Source organism: Corvus moneduloides, chromosome 1 (genome assembly GCF_009650955.1).
Source record: "Corvus moneduloides isolate bCorMon1 chromosome 1, bCorMon1.pri, whole genome shotgun sequence".
NCBI classification, from domain to species: Eukaryota; Metazoa; Chordata; class Aves; order Passeriformes; family Corvidae; genus Corvus; species Corvus moneduloides.
The window spans coordinates 124904160-124920731 of record NC_045476.1 but is presented as its reverse complement, the minus strand read 5'-3'; the positions used below and the strand labels follow the sequence as shown (position 1 = coordinate 124920731).

The following is a 16572-nucleotide window of genomic DNA, read 5'->3' as shown; positions in this document are numbered from 1 at the left end:
TGTATCTCTGTCTGGAGGGAAGTTTAACTGCTTCGATAATGGTATTGGTGTTTGCAGGCCCCAGATCCTTTAACCTCTTATAATATTTGTGCTCCTACTTACTGTCATCTTTAAACTGTATTTCAATTTAAAGCCTCTATTGAAAACACATTTTCCAGCAAACCACTGTAGTATATGCATAAAATTAATGCAATTAATGAAAAGACTCTCAGGAGTGAAATCTTAAAAAAAGTCTGTTGTTTTACATAGTTCTGTACACTTTGAAAATTATGATTGTCTAAAATTAATAATATAATTGTCAGCACATTCTCCTTCTTGAAGACAGAATTCATCTGGTACAGGAAAATTAATGTTTTGCTTGGGGCTTTGGCCTTTAACTAATGTAAATTAGAGAAATTGATTAACACAATACAAAAAAGTTATACCTTCCCCTCTAATACATTTTTTATAGCTGTGGCTTGATAAATTAGTATATTGTGTGTTTTTAAATGAATATGATTTATTGCTGTTGTCTACCATATAAAGAAACACAAAAAAATTGTTTTCAGGATCATTGACTTGAACATATCAATGGCACTGTTGGACAATTCTTGCTGAGTGTTAAGATGATTTATGTAACAGACCGAAGGTTTCCACAGTAATGCATTATAGTCTCAAGCCTTGTTCACGCAGAGACAAAAGCAGCTGAAAAACACTTGCTTCTGAAGGTCCTCCGTTTAGAAATTAGAGATAAGATTGATCCTATTAAAACTCCTGGAAATATCCACTGTCAAATATATTATCCTAACTTTCAAATATGTATAAGGTATGTGACTGTTTTTCCGCTTCTAATGAGCTCATTGTTTTTGCATTACTCTCGATTCATAAGTATTTCAGTTATGTAACAATGTATTCAATAATAGGAGACAGCCTGAAGCATCTATCTTTTAAAAACTGGCATCTTTCCACAGTTCACATGCAGAAGCCTTGGTGCAAATGAAAAATTAAGACACGCTCTACATAGTTGGCAGAACCATTCATATCAGTTAAATTAAATATCTATAGGCAAATTCCCAATTTTTAAGGAACTGTTGCTAATAGGAGATTGTTGAGTAAATGCATGGTGAGTGATGCAACCATTGAGCACACGAATCACACTTACTTAGTGCATGTCTGTGCTGTCACATAGGAACAGTTCTGCTCTTTCCAGAGGGATTTACATTGGATGTTTGAAAGCTTGCTGCCCCTTGTGGTCAGTCTGTTTGAGCCATCTCCTTTGAGTTGCCTTCTCTGATCACTTTTTAAAGTTCTGTTAAAATTATTTTAAAACATCAGTAAGTTTTGCTGGCCAATATGGAGCTATTACTGTAGAGTACTTATGGAAAGTGACTGTATTTGTATTTCCTGCCAGCATTTCCTTTATTCCTCTGATGAGTAACCTCAAAAGTAAATACTAGATTTTTGTATGTGTGTGTGTTTGTGTTATCAGCACAGCAGGATGCATAGGCCTAATCTGAGTTATGTGTTACCAAAGTAAAGAACTGTCTTCTGACATACAAGTCCTCTCCATATCTCAGCTTTGCTCCTCCTTTCACAGCTTATTGTTGGATTTGGCCAGGCTAAGTGGCTTAAAAGGTAAATTGAAGGGGACCAATGGGGTCTTGTTCAGAAACAAAAGTTGGGTTTGGGTTGTACAGTGAATCAGGTTCATATCATTTTATTCTGGCAAGCTTTCCTCATAAAATTATATGCCAATGTAGCATATAGATAATGATGTTTCTTGATCTCAGAGTGGGCATCTCAATCATCTGTTTTATGAAGTTTCCATCATTTCAAGCAGAAATGTCACAAATATTTAGCCAAAAACACAGAATATTGTCCTTTAGATTTGGGAAGACATTCTTAATTCAAAAATCTTTCATAACTTTGTGTCTATAGATAGTTCAAATTTAAGGATAATCCATTCTGAGGTTCCCACTGTGTAGATTCCATCCGAGCTAGACTCAAATCTGTTTATAATAAGCACAGGTGTAATGAAAATGTTCTTTATAATAAAGAAGAATTTAAGCATGTGTCTGTCCAGTGCTGTGCAGTTGGTTTAGTGGTGTTAATTTGCAGAGGGCTTTCTCTCTGGAACGTAATAAAGGCCTGAGTAGTTCCCCTAAACTGAAGAGCTGATTAACACCTCATCCACTCCTATAGTCACAAGATGAAAGTGAAACCACTGGCAAAGTTCCTAGTAGTTCTGTGGTAAAAAAAAAATAAAGCATTTCTGCTACTTTTTTTTTTTTTTTGGTTATTCAAAAGTGAAAAGGTGAGCTTGCTAAGGTTTCTGTGACCAGTAGGATAAAAAGGAGCTATTCCGTGTCTTTCTGAATAGAGCAGGTCCTGCTGATAGGAAAACCAACTGTGAAGGAAAAACCCTCGGAGTGGAGGGGAAAGACCCTAACCTTCCCCACCCCCAAGAAAAACCTAACAGAGTTGAAGATACAGGCCATTATTAATATTTATTATTAATATGTATGAGCTATACTTATGAAATGCGATTGGATACAGGGAGTACAGCCTTCCCTGATGCTCTGGATGCTAGATAACTGCTTTCATTATGAATTCCAGATGAACAGCTTGAGTTGGAAGTGGTGCTTTAAGGAAGCCCAGAGGCCAGGACAGGATGATGACTGTGAGTGGGAGTTCTTGCTGCAGGGTTAAGCTCAAGCCTGGCTTTTTGCTAAAGTTCCCTAAAATTTCCCTTCACAGAAGAAGGTAACAATACAACATTCCAGGAGAGCCCATTGCCAGCAGTGGATCAGTTGCATCAAGGGCACCCCAGATGGTTACTAAATTAGGTTTTCCAATAGCAAGGGGAGAGGTGGCAGGAAAGTAGGAGTGGGTGTTTGAAGCTTGTAGCTGCTATTCACAGGACAAGCACATGTCCCGTTCCTCACGCCTTTCCTCCAGGCACAGTTGCAACAGCCATGTTCCTGGGATATGTTGGATTTGCTGCAGATGTATCTAGGAATTTTGGGTTTTGATATGCCAGTGCGCCAAGTCATTACAAGCATCTGAACCAAGCTCCTGGACGAGACAAATGAGTACCAGCAAATCACTGTTGAAGCAACTTCCCCGAGGAAGTTATGTCTGTATGCGCTACATACACACAATACTGAGCAGGGAAATATCAAATAGGCTGAAAATGTAAAGTGAATAGGGTGCTCCACAGATGCTTTCAAATATCTGTCCATACCATTAGCATATAGCTTGGATGCTGCCTAACTTTATTGAAATAGTACAATAGTTTATGTCTTAAGAGAATATTAAAATAGAGAAACATAGGAAATGCTATAATTTGAATTATATGTTATTTGGTGTTATTACTGCTTTTGCTATTCTAATCCTAAATTTAAGTGTAGTGGACAATGATATTGTAGGTGATGTGGGATCAAATGCACTCTTAACTGGTTCACAAGCAACAACCATGGTGTGATTTTTTAAAAAATAATTAATCTGAGAAAAACCATTTATTTAAAAAGCTTAGCCCATATAATACATATAGCTTTATTAGATACTTACACATGACACAACTTGGATTGTGGAGCTGCTAGTGCTTTATACTTCCTTCTTAATAAATGAAGCTAATGTCCTACTGGCAGTCCAATTGCTTTCACCATTTTTGAAGTATTATTAGTTAAACATTTGAAACTCAAAAAATCAAAAGTAAAACCTGGTCCATCCATATGTGACATGCAAAAAGAGGTGTACAAAGAAGCAGATATGCTAAATGCTTGCATTTTAGCCTGTCAATATTTGATTTAGGAATATTTGCTTTTAGAAGTGAACATCAGTCTCACTGGACAGTGGGAGAGAGAGAAAACAGATGTTAATACTTTTTACCTGTAAAATCATGGGAGACAACACTCTTTTGAGGCCATAAGTCTTTTGGGACAGTAGAAAAGACACTGTTGAACATAATAGTCATCTTTCCACAGCTAATGAATCCCTCCTGGTAGCTGTAGGCTACATGGATCCAAACTCACCAGGATTAGTTTCCAAATCTAAGTGTACCTGCAGTGATTGTGCTGGTCCAGGAGAGCATTTTGGATGTTATCCCTCCCTTCATTTCTGTTCCTTGCTGTTTTGTTATTGTGGTATTAGACCTTAAACTTACTTTAGGCACCTTTCTCTTCATCATGGATTTTCTATAATAGTAATTAGCAACTAGCCAGTGTTTGCATTGTCTCTAATAGTTTTATTTGGCTTTGAAAAATTTATACATTGTTATTGAGTAAATGTGACGTTCTCTTTGCCATGTTTAAGCCTTCTCTCCACTTAGTGAGGGTGTATTTTTACTTTATTTCCCCTTGGAGATGTTTCCACTGATGGCTGCATCATGGCTTCTAAAAGTGGGAGCAAATGCAACTTACAGAGGTCAGTAGACTCACACCAGCTTCCCATTAAGGAGAAAACAGGGGCAAAGGGAGACCAAACTCCTGTGCTGGAGGTGAGAAACACAGATGGAATGCATGGATAGACTCAAAGTCCTCACACATAACAGTGATGATATCACTGTCAAACCTCTTCGTCTCCCTGTTCTGTTGTTTTCATTCTTTGGGATTTTACTTTGGCCATTCCAGTCTAGACTTCTTGTTCTATTTCATACTAAGATTTTGGTGAAGAGATTAAAACCATGTTGGAAAAAAAACCAAAGCAGCCAAAACTATGGCAGTGTGCATTTCTGTGTTCAGCAGCTCACTGAAAACATTTAATACAGTTTGGTTTTGGTATGATTTAAGTTTATATATGCATGCTCGTAGAGAGGAGAGTAACCTCAGGCCTCAGGAGGACATTATTACTATGATCACAAATGAAAAACCCCTTTGTTTATAATTGGTCATTGATTCTTCCCCCATCCTTCTGCATGAATTCATACACCGTGCTGTCCTCCATTTGGAAACTCATATTGGGGAAAACATTTTCTTCCAATAGCTGCTCTTTGAAATTATGCCTTCATATTCATCCTTTACAGTGATACTTTTCAAAAGCAGAATGTATTTAAATCCTTGCATTTCCAGAATTAACAAAAGCAGCACTCAGAGCAGGACTGCTGTGCTGGAGAGGGGCAGGAAGGGTGGGAGTAGTCTCTGTGCTATAAATCTCCTGACTGTGGGCATGGGATGTGCAAAGACTGATCACTTTGCAAAGGAGTTGGCTGTTCTCAGAAAAGCAGAGCAGGCTTTCAGGCTGAGCCATTGCAACTGATCTCTTTAACTCTTTATTATGCTCCCCTTTTCCTTTTAAGGAATATGTGCATTCCCACCCTATCCTACAAATGAGCCTACCTGCTCATATAGATAAATAATAGCAATTATCCACCTTGGTGCATTACTCTGACTTTGCCTGTGGCTTTTCCTTGGATAAGATTGAGTTGGATGACTTAACAGCAGCAGACAACAAAAGACTAACAGTAGTTTGGTGGAGTTACTAATTCAGATAACTAACAAAATGTATGTATAATTCAGTTTATAGGTTAAGAAAGAAAAAAAATTAGATTTTTTTAGACACTTCAAATGTATTTTTATAAATACAAAGTATACTCATACTAACTATGTACTGTTTCTGTTTCTTTGTAGCAGAGTAAATGCATGGCACTCCCATAACCATAAAAGTGGTATCTTCACTATGTAATTCTTGGTCTGAGTAGCAGGGAGTAAGATGAACCATTTTGTGCCAATGTTAATTTTATAAATTGCATTCCCTTTTCCACAATGCCATGAAAAAGGTATTCAGCTAGATGAACGCTCTTGGAAAATTTTAATAGGACCCTTGAAATCTGTTTGAGTTCACCGTCTTTAAAAAAAAAATATTTCTAGTGGAAGCTGTGAAAGTATCATAGATTCTTATGCCTTAGAGGCATTTCTTCCTCCACACATAATGGTGAGACTTCACTCATATAATGTATGGGTCTTGAAAATATTCTCTTTGTTAAATTGTAAATCGTGATTAGAAGTATGTGAGTTGGGCTCTTTTTGTTTGTTTTGTATGACTTTTATTATTATTATTGACCAGTGCTCATATGATTTTCATAGCATAGAGTTTCATAGCATACATAGTTGCAAACAAAAACTTTCCATTTGTTGTTTTTTTTGCAGTCTTTTCCTGGCCCAAGTCTCGAAAGTGAAGATTTTAACATACCTCCTATAACTCCTCCGTCATTGCCTGACCACTCCCTGGTACACTTGAATGAGATAGAGTCTGGGTACCACTCTCTGTGTCATCCCATGAACCACAATGGCCTCCTTCCATTCCACCCACAAAACATGGATCTACCTGAAATTACAGTTTCCAACATGCTTGGCCAAGACGGGACACTGCTTTCCAATTCCCTCTCTGTGGTAAGCACTTTTAGTCTTTCCCTTCTGTTTTAAGTGCAAAATTATGGAAATACAGACCTGTTTGAAATCCTTCACAGGGGCCAACACCCGCACCACTCAAATTTTGGAGTGCCCTGGCCCGACTCTGGGTGTTACATTGCATTTCCTGTGTCAAATCCTCCCCCAGCAGAGGTGGGAGGGATTTCCAGCTGAGTTCCTCAAAGCCAGGATGTTACCTTCCACCGCCTTGGGTAGAAGTGTTTCTGCTTTACAGGGATGTAAATAATGACAAAAAGGGGCTCAAGGCTCTGACTTCTGCTGGAGCAGGGTTTGGATCCAGATGGCCGCTGTTCTGTATTTGTCTGAATAGGCTCTTTCCATTCTCATTTGCATGTGCTGAGAGATGTACAAAAATTTAATATCTCCTTTCTTGTTTACCGCACGTTTGAAAAACAGCAAATGTTATTTCTGATTCTAGGCCAAATCTTACAGCCTTTTTACAGTTCCCAGTCCTTAGCCAGCCAGAATCCAACTGAAAAGACTGGACAACTTGCTTATAAAGTCTGTCAGACAGTCATTATGGTCATAATCTTGTGAAGCCTGATATTATAAATCACTTCTTTGAATGTTAAATTGCTTGCAACAACTGCAGAACTACTTTACATGTTACATTTTCAAGTGGGCTCTACAATTAATTAGTATACTTCTTGCATAGCATCTCCAGACAAGATTATTTCACATTGATGTACAATTCTAACTCAAAGAGTTAAAAATCCCGTGGAAGAGGATGGAGCCTGACATTGTGTGCATCCCCCTGCACTTAAAGCACTAGGTGGACTAGATGGGCTGCCCAGGAGCTGAAGTTCCCAACAGGCAAAGATAAGAATCTGTTGTTCCCAGAGATAAATGGTCTGGGCTTCTCACCAAAAGGTCTGCACTTAGAAACTGAGGCTGTTGAGGCTTCCCAGCTTGCTAGTGCCCCACCACATTATCTGAAAAATTTAAGTCAGTCCTGAGAACCTGAGAGCTAACACAACACATGGAGGTTTGGGGAGTGAGTGATCTAGGCTCAGCTCTCCATCAGCCCCTCAGACTAACAGCCCCAGAGCCAAGGGCCATGGTGACTGGAAAAGACTTAGTTTATAACAAAAAGCTGCCTTGTCACATGGCTTCATTGCAACTTAATTAAAATAAAGCTACCTTGATTTTGAGGAGCTCTGCATTTCCTCTGAGGATGTCCAACAAGCAGAGGCCAGAAGCCTTGGCCTCTCATGTGTTACACAGTTGTTATTGATTTACTAGGATGTTGCACACTTTGTGTTTGAGGTCAGAATCTGACCTCAGATTCTAATCTCAGGGTTATGTTCAATAATGGAAGGAATGGGGGAAAGGCTGATTTATATAGGGAAATATAAATGTACTCTATGGAAAGATCCTATATTTTCCTTGCAGAGCTGATGGCATGCATTTAAGAGCTTGAGTGAAATCTTGTGTGGGGTTCTGAAAATCAGAACTATGAAAGGACTTGAAAAAGTAAGATAAATGCTTGACACTCTAGTCAAGACAGACAGTATTTCATTGAATTGACCTCTTCTGAGCCATGGTTATTACTCAGAACTGTACATTCTTTTAAGCTGTGATGTTTCACACTAACCTTTTGCAACAAGCTCTGAACAAAGGGCCTTGAGAGTGGGCAGATCATCACAGTGATTGCATTGAGGGCAAATACAAAAAAGTTGAATAATATAACTAGGCAATTTTGCTATTGGAACTTAGTGAAGATCAGAAGAGATGAAAATCAGATGTCAAGAAAATGCGTGCTAAATTTTGACAGTAATTTCTGAGGATTTGTTCAATAAATAAAGCATGATCCTTGAAGTGTCATGCGCTAAGTCAACTGTTATCCCTAACTTGCATGCCGTTTTTTCACAAGAGGACCTCTTACCTAGCAATAGTTTTAGCTCAAGCTGGCTTGTCTGTGCAGGGGATGAAGCTACAGTTCATGTTAGTATAACTGGTAGGATGTTAACTCCTCGATTTCATACAGTTCAAATACTGTTTGGCAGTATAGCTCCTCTGATTTGAATTTGATAACGTGAGAGAAATTAACTTGAGCGAAATAATTTAACTCTTCAGTAAATTCAATGACTTCTTCAGTGAATAGAATGACCCCATTGTTATTTTGGCTTTGCACTGATGATGAAAAACAGGGGATTTTGAAGAGTTAACATTCTTTACTTAGTTTTGAAGCTTTTCTTTATATCCAGAACATTTAACTTTTTTTCTTCAGTATGACTCTTTTCTTGTGCTATTACTCATCTCTAAGTTTCCTTTTTACTATCTCATCAAACTCTGATCCATTTAACATGTTCTTGTCTAAATTGCTCCTATATTGCCTCATATAGAACATAATTTATAAGTTTCTCCAATCTATCTAAACCCTTGGTTCCATATGATTTGTAGTATATCAAGCACCATTTAGTGTATTTGGAAACCATGTGTCTCACTTCATTTTTCAGGGCACTAATGGGTATTTTTAGAAAAAATATTCTTAGAAACAAATCTGTTGGCTGTTCTCTATCCCTAATTAATTTCACATCTTCAGCAAATTTTACTTACATTGGGACGAATTCAGCTGCATTGCAATGCGCCTCTGATTGAATTTGGTTATTTTTTCTTTACTTTCAACGTCCTTCTTTTTAGCCAGCTTTTAACTCATGTTGGTATTTTAGCAATAATACCTTCTTTTTTGTCTGTATTAGAACTAGTGAGTGTTTTTCAGTTTGTATTTTGCCAAAGCATTAATTAATGCTAGTCAAATGTGAGAAAGGAATCTCAGTGAGCTCAAAACCAGCTGGAAAATAGTTCATACACTAAGTGTAGTGTTTTTCTTCCATCTCAACTACCAGGTGTTTTCAGATGAGAATTTCTGTGATTTTGGGCAGATTGAAAATTGAGGATGTACCCTTCCTAAAACCCCTTCAAATCTCCCCCCATCAGAAGTCCCTGTTTCATACTGTGCAGTATTCCCTCCAAGCTGCATCCCTTTTAGTAAGGATGGCAGGATTTACCCCAATCTCTGTAAGAATTCTCCTCTGTAGAAGTGCTTATACACACACAATAAGAGCCCAGCACCAGCTCAGTGAATTCATATTAGGGATCAGCTTCTTAGAGATCTTTTACACTGTGGGAATTCTTTCTAAAAATTTTTACGATGCTGGGAGATGAAAATGTCTCATTGCCATTGACTGTGTCTTAAATTTGGAATTGGACTTCTTTGAAGTTTTTTTGATTGACTGTACTTTCATATTGCATGCCCACTATTTAAAAAAAAAATCATACAACAAAACCACTAAAATTTTTACTTCTCATTATTGTGCTGTCAGTTCACATATTTACTTCTATGTTTGTGTATTTTTGTTTTTCTTCTTAGTTGACATACAGGCATATATACATACAGACATATGCACGCTAATTTATATCATGCTGTCACATACAGATTTCTTTAGATGCTCATTATATCTGGATATCAGAGGGCCAAAAGTCTACAGAATTTGTGCAGAATGTGTCACAGTGGTATTAACACGTGGTCCAGCCCCAACATGGGAGCCCTCTAAAATCCTCCTTCAAAATGGACATGACTTCTATTCCTGCTTCTTAATTGGATCCGGTTTGATATAGCTATAACTGTTTGTTTAATGAAAATGTACTTATTGTCCTGTAAACACGTTTGCTTCTCTATAATGGAATTGGTATCCCTTCCTGGTTTCCTACCAGTTGAAAACTGTGTGGGTTTGGTTCAGTCCCAGCTGGGGCCTGACCTGCCAGCCTTTTTCTGTTGGTGTGAGTTTTCCTGAGATATCCCAAAGGATATTTTCAAGGACCACAAGAGTTACCCTTCGAACAGTTGGGAAAAAATGCATGTTGTATAAGAATGTGTATTTATCTGTAAAAATGCTTTTGTATGAGTTCTACAAAATGAGTTTTTCTGTGTATCAATAAAATTATAGACATTCCAGCTTTTTTAGTATATCCTATAGATGATTGGTTTTTCCGTAAGAAACCAGGGTTAAAAATCTCAGTGCTGTTTTTACATAGTGGGAAAAAAACCCCAACCTATTTTTGGAACACTTTCATATGTAATCTTGTTCTGATCTTTTTGAAAATGTGGCTCGTGACGGTATACTATTGAAAATTTACAAGAAAGAAATAAAAGATTTCAGTTTCTTGAAATGCTTCAGATTTCTGGGTTTTAAGTTTAAAGTGGAAAAGATGTTAAAAGATGGGGTTTATTTCCCAAATGCTCTACTTGTGTTGGCAACAAAAGCCAGCATAACGTGTACACTTAGGTTTATTGTCATTTTTAGTATACAGTCAAGGCACACTTTGAATTCAGAGGCTACTGTACAACTGTTTTGACAGCCACCACATCAGTAGGTAATGTGCAGGACATATGAAACTGAAGCAAAAATGTTTCTTTAGGTCTATAGGGAGTGCAGTACATCAAGGAATTCAGATATATTAGAGCAGCATGAATTTCTAATATGTTGCTCTTATGGAAAAGACCACTGGCATATTGAATAATGCTGCTTTCAAAGCAGAGCAGAAAATGTGATTACAGACAATTTCATTGCTGTTTTTAAAATAAATATTTTTGAAATCTTGGGGTGTTTTATTTCATGTAATGCATAAAATATGTAACAGTGTGCTATAGCTAAAGATCTTCTAGGTCATGGAAGAGTAGATGATGTCAGCTATAATTATTCAGATGTGGAATAATAGAAGCATTAGTTTAAAATAAAATGCATGTCACAAAGGCCCATGTCCTTATATAAAAAAAGGCAGTAAAAAGCTGCTTTTTTTTTTTGCACACTTAGATAGAAGAATGAAGGCAATGAATAATTATTTAACATTATGCCCCAATTCATCAAAGCCCAAACAATTACATTATATTTATTTATGAACTATATATTTTAGGTATGCAGCCCATGAGAGATTAGTATCTTAAACAAAACGTGGAATTGTGTAACAGGGAAGAAAGAAGACAGCCACTTTTTTTTTCCCCATTTTTAATCTCAGGTAGAATGAAGCTAGTATTTCTTATTCACAGTACAGTTGCTAATAAATCCAATAAAGGAGGCTGTTGTTGTTGTACCTGGGATGCATTTAAGAGATTTTGTTTTACTAGTTTCATACATGTTAGTTTAAATTCAGTATTCTTGACCCATTTTGAGTCTGACCTATACAGCTGATTCTTTTTTCTTCTACCTTTAAGAGTTAGTGCAAACAACTGAGTCAAACAGAAATTCATTACTTCTGATGAACAAGATGAATAACTTCCATAATAAAAAAAAAGATTTTTGTCTCCTAACCTAAGTGTTGAGATTTGAGTCATGTTTGGATACTTTTTTCTAGCTTGTATTGCATGGCAGTTGTAGCAGATACGTTTTGTCTCTGGTGAATACTTCGCATTTGTGCCTCATTACCAGTCTCTGGTCTTCAGTTAACATCAAAATTTACTGTTATGCTACACAGACCTGCTGCTACCCCAAATTTTATTGCAGTGAGTTATTGCCATCAGAACCACCAAATCATAAAGCTAAGGTCATAGAACATCTTGTATTAAAGTTGTTTTGTTTTTTCTCTTATTAAGCAACTTTGTACTCTTGCAGGATATCTTTCTTTTCCTTAAAAAAACCAAACAAACAAGCAAAAAAACAGCACCATGTTTTCCAGGCTGGTTTGTTTTGTTTTGTTTTTCACTGAAATAAGCCTTGTATGGAAAAAGGTTACAATAGTTAACGTGTGTTTTGTCAAACAGACTAACCAGCTCATGTCTGTCAGCATAACTTTATTGTCTCCAGTAGAGTTATGATGATTTATTCCATCAAGGGCTCTGGGGCATCATTTTTATCTTTCCTTTCTTCTGATGTCTGCTCCACTCTTTTGTCATCAGAAAGACAACAGAAAGGATATGTAGAAGAGCTGATTAAGATGTAATTTGATCAAGGTTTTATAAATACCTGAATATTGCATATCTGCTACTAGAAACCTCTTTACTGAGGTACAAAAAACATCTGATGTCAGAAATTATAGCTGTACAAAATCAGAGTGGAAACAAATCATGCATTTTTAGCAGTGATAGAGATATGCCATTTAGCTATAGTGTACTGTGGGAAGTGGTTGGTTCTCTATGCCTGAGGGTTAAATTCAAATGGGGCATCTCTCAAAAAAAATGTGCTCTATCTGGGACTGGACTTACAGAGCTCACACTACAGCAGGGGGACCAGAACCTTCCCATGGGTCGCATTGTCCCTGGGGTGTTCTCAGCAGAAAACATCAGTCCATGCATTCTTGGTAGGGGCCACATTGCTGGTATCACCTCAGCTGTAGCACTTCTACAGTTTTTCCCTCCCAAGAGAACATCAGCAGAGTGAAAGAAAGCACTCTGTGGCTGCAGGCTATTGATGGATACCACCTTCTTCAGGTCAACTAGGACAAGAGTTCTTGTGAAAGTATTTGTGCAGCTTTTTTTTCCTGGTCCTAAAGTAGTATCTGGTAAAGTTATACTTTCTGTCTCTAAGTACTAAGAACTTACCTTAAAGATAGATCAAGTAAATATTTGCACATAACTGTAGGAAAATATTTGTACACCAATGACTAAGACTCTTTTTTAGAATAATTCCAGGTCTTATGTTTAAAACTGAAAATGAATCTGTTGATTTACTGTCAGGGAAATACAGCGTCCTGCTTATTTGAGTGTGGTTGTTGAGACTCCACGTGCCTCACATATTTCACAAACTCAGACAGAAAACAACTTCAGCATAATTTCAAGAAGAGATAACAAGATGGCCTATATATTTTTTTGAAAACAGTCTTCTATAGAAAATACTTAGGTGACCTTTTTTCACTGTGGTTACCCATTGTCTGATAGGAATTATTTGTTACACAAAAAAAGTAAGAAAAAGCAATAAGTTTAGTTGTATTAATTATTGTTTCTTAGACTTTAACCAGATAGGCACAGGCTAAGACATGATGAATGTGGTGCAGAGAAAAAAACTTCAGTTGTGGGTGGTAGATTATACAACACTTCACATGTGAAGTACTCACAAGAGTGATTAATGCATAAGCAGCATCATAGCTGCAAGTGTCAAACAAAACAGATAATAGAGTATGCAAATAGAGGAAACATAACTCTCAGAAAATGTCAGAAATTCAGAGTTTTGGCAGCAGATATTGTTGACTTTAATCTGCTGCTTTTAACGTTGCATGTAGTTGTCGAGAACAGCACAATAATGAAATGGTTCTGAAGACTCACACCTTGGCAAAAAAAATCTTCGTGATCTTAAGTCCTGTATATGGAATAGAAGTGAAATGTCTTTCTCAAAAACTGTGAACATGCTTCTATGAAGACAGAAAGGAGAGAGAAGCCCACAGTGCAGATAAAAAGGAGGGCTTTGTGTATCAGGTGGAGTAGCCTCTATTTCCCCCTGTTTCATCATTTAAATGCATGAATTTGCATTCCTTGAAACTCAAAAGCAGCTGAGAAGACTGCACATCCTTCATGGATTTGTACTGCATTGACCATCTCATCCCATTTTGTTCAGTAGTAGAAAGGTGTGTGGACAAAAGCAGTCCCACTACAGAATGTTCTGCCTTAACACAAGGTGCCATGTGCACGCTGGAAGTTCAGCTGTGTCACATGCTAGAGCGTGAATTCTCCTCCTTCAATCTTGCATATGTAGAGTCATAGATGTTTAGTAAAATTTTTTCTTCATTTTGAGGGAAAAAGCACATTCTTGGCTTTCCAAGTTGAAGGAATTTAAATGGTCCAATTAATGGTTTTGTGGATTTTTTATCTGTTTTAGTGGTTTTTACAAAGTTTTAAGTATCATTGTTTGAGTTTACCAGTGACTTTTTACACGAGGAATAGAAGAAAAATATTCTACATGGTAGTGTTTTGAGACTTGAAGAAATAATCAGAAGTAAAAAATTACTCATTTGTTATTTTTATCCATTTTTGTTTCACAAGGCAATGAAGAAATGCTATAAGTGTAAGGGTGTCTACCCTTCCTAGTCCTTTCAATAACATAAAGATTCATTTTAAATTGACGTTTGCCCCTCTGTTCTTCCTTCCACCTCCTCTTCATTTATACAAGGCCTGTAGTGACACTCTGTGTAAATGCCACGTTGGGATTCCCTGTGGGCAGCATGTAAATCTCTAACCTCCCCTGCTACTGTGGTGCTGTACTTCAGCCACATGCATGTGACTCAGGGTCTCTGCAGCCTCACTCACACACTTTTGAACTGCACTTTTGGCATGTTGTGCAAGCCGTTGCCTTTATATTTGAACACTAAAGATATGAAAATGAATGTCCTGAATTCATTTTCTGTGTATATCATGGATGGATGCTGTCACAATAAAGGACTTTAGGTATAGAGTTGCAGCAAGAAGCATTATGGAGTGAGGAACACCTCTACGACATGCTCGTGCGTATCTTTCAGCTACAAAATCCCCACAATGACTGCTTTTCATCTAAACTGAACAAAGGAATTTCAGTTTATCTTACATATTATCAGGGTGTATCCAAAATTCCTCTTTCAACCAACATGCAGGGACTTAAAAGAGTCAAAGGAGATGTTATAGGTGGTGACAGGCACTCTGTATGCCTGCCCTGACCTGGAGCTGATGCAGACTGCAGTGCTCAGAGTACATACACATATACATATATACCTGGATACACAAATATACATATGTATTAGCATTTATATGTCTGTATATGTGTATGTAAATAGGTATCACCCTGTCAGTCACTGAAGCCCTCTGCTGGAAAGGGGGTGTAAGAGACAGGATGTAGCATCTGCAACATCCCCCTGCTCCCCAGATTGTGGATCCACGTTGTTGTTAAACAGAGACTGAAACTAAAGCCAAATTATTGAAGTAGATGAAACAGATTTAATTAATGTACTTCTCATGGCTGCATTATACAATATTTTTTCCAAATCCCTGAGTTATAAGTGACATTACAGTGCCTGACTGTAACTTTAATGATGGCTACTTCTGCTAATTGCGTTAATGAAGGAAGTAGCCTAGTTCTAAAGTGAGACATGGCATACCTAATGGATAACAAGATGAAACTCCATATCACATCTTCAAAATCCTGGTTAAAGGACCAGATACTCTGGTCCTTTAACAAAAAAAAAAAGGCCTGCTCATGGAGTATTTACAGAATCAGGCCCTTGATGAGATGCAATGCTTTTTTATTTGGAAATGGGACTTCCTTCTAATACATTTTAAGATTATCTTCATTCACACATAAAGAATTCAGAGATTAACTCACTAACTAAGCTTCAGTTTCCAACACATGCCCTAATACTGAAGTGTGGGATCTCAGTTTAATGAATTTTACGACACTCCCCTTTTCTTATGCAGTAGCATAAAAAGCGTTTAGTGCAATAGGCTTAGTCTTTATCTGGATATTAAGTGCAGCTTAAGTTGCCTGACAGAAAGTATACAGTGTAAAATAACCACTGGCAAAACTTTTAAAAGTTATATTTTGTACACAAAGCAACTGATAGCATTTGAAAAATAATGCTGAGTGGCACTCTGTTCTTCTGCAGCACCTTTCTTGTGCCTTGAAGTGCTTTGCAGTCACTAATTAGCTAAGAAGGTAGTTTACTCATAACAGTACAAATAGATGTTTGCAATCTCAGTCCCTCCTATCTGTCAAGTACTATACTGTGGGAGAGAAAAGCATTTACTTTATCAAAAAGCTAGTAAAATTTAATTCACAACATACAAAGACAAATGAATCCCAAGCTGAAAAAGAAAGATCTCAAAGGAAGAGGAAGAAAATGACTACATAGGGGGACCTGTAATAATGAAAGTGTTACCAGGAGCTGATTTCATGTTTGATGCTCAGCAAAACAAAGGTGGTTAGCAGTGTGGTGAGAATCAGCTTTCAATATTAGAACTAGCAGATGTCCTCATATGTGGTAAAAGCAGGACTTAACTGCCATGTGCTACACATCTAATATAAAGCTTTTACAGTGACTGCATATTATGGTAGCTGAGACTTTTAAGCTCTCTAGAAACGTGGAAGTGATACAGCAACCTTATTTAAGAGCCATGAAAAAGATGCAGGGATTGCTTTGCTTGTCCTTGAAATGCAGTCAGCTCTAGGGAGAAGTGAAGTATCTGTTTAACCACAGAGTGTGATGCTCC

The 16572-nt window shown here is 37.3% G+C and overlaps 1 protein-coding gene across 3 annotated transcripts in view; it reads left to right on the top strand.

The window, feature by feature from the left end:
• Positions 1–16572, top strand: part of TOX (thymocyte selection associated high mobility group box) — a 218933-nt gene that overhangs the window by 124733 nt on the left and 77628 nt on the right. For all 3 annotated transcript variants that reach the window (XM_032126114.1, XM_032126122.1, XM_032126105.1), the window contains exon 3: positions 6126–6368. In XM_032126114.1, coding sequence (XP_031982005.1) covers positions 6126–6368 — 243 coding nt within the window. The remainder of the gene's footprint in view (positions 1–6125; positions 6369–16572) is intronic.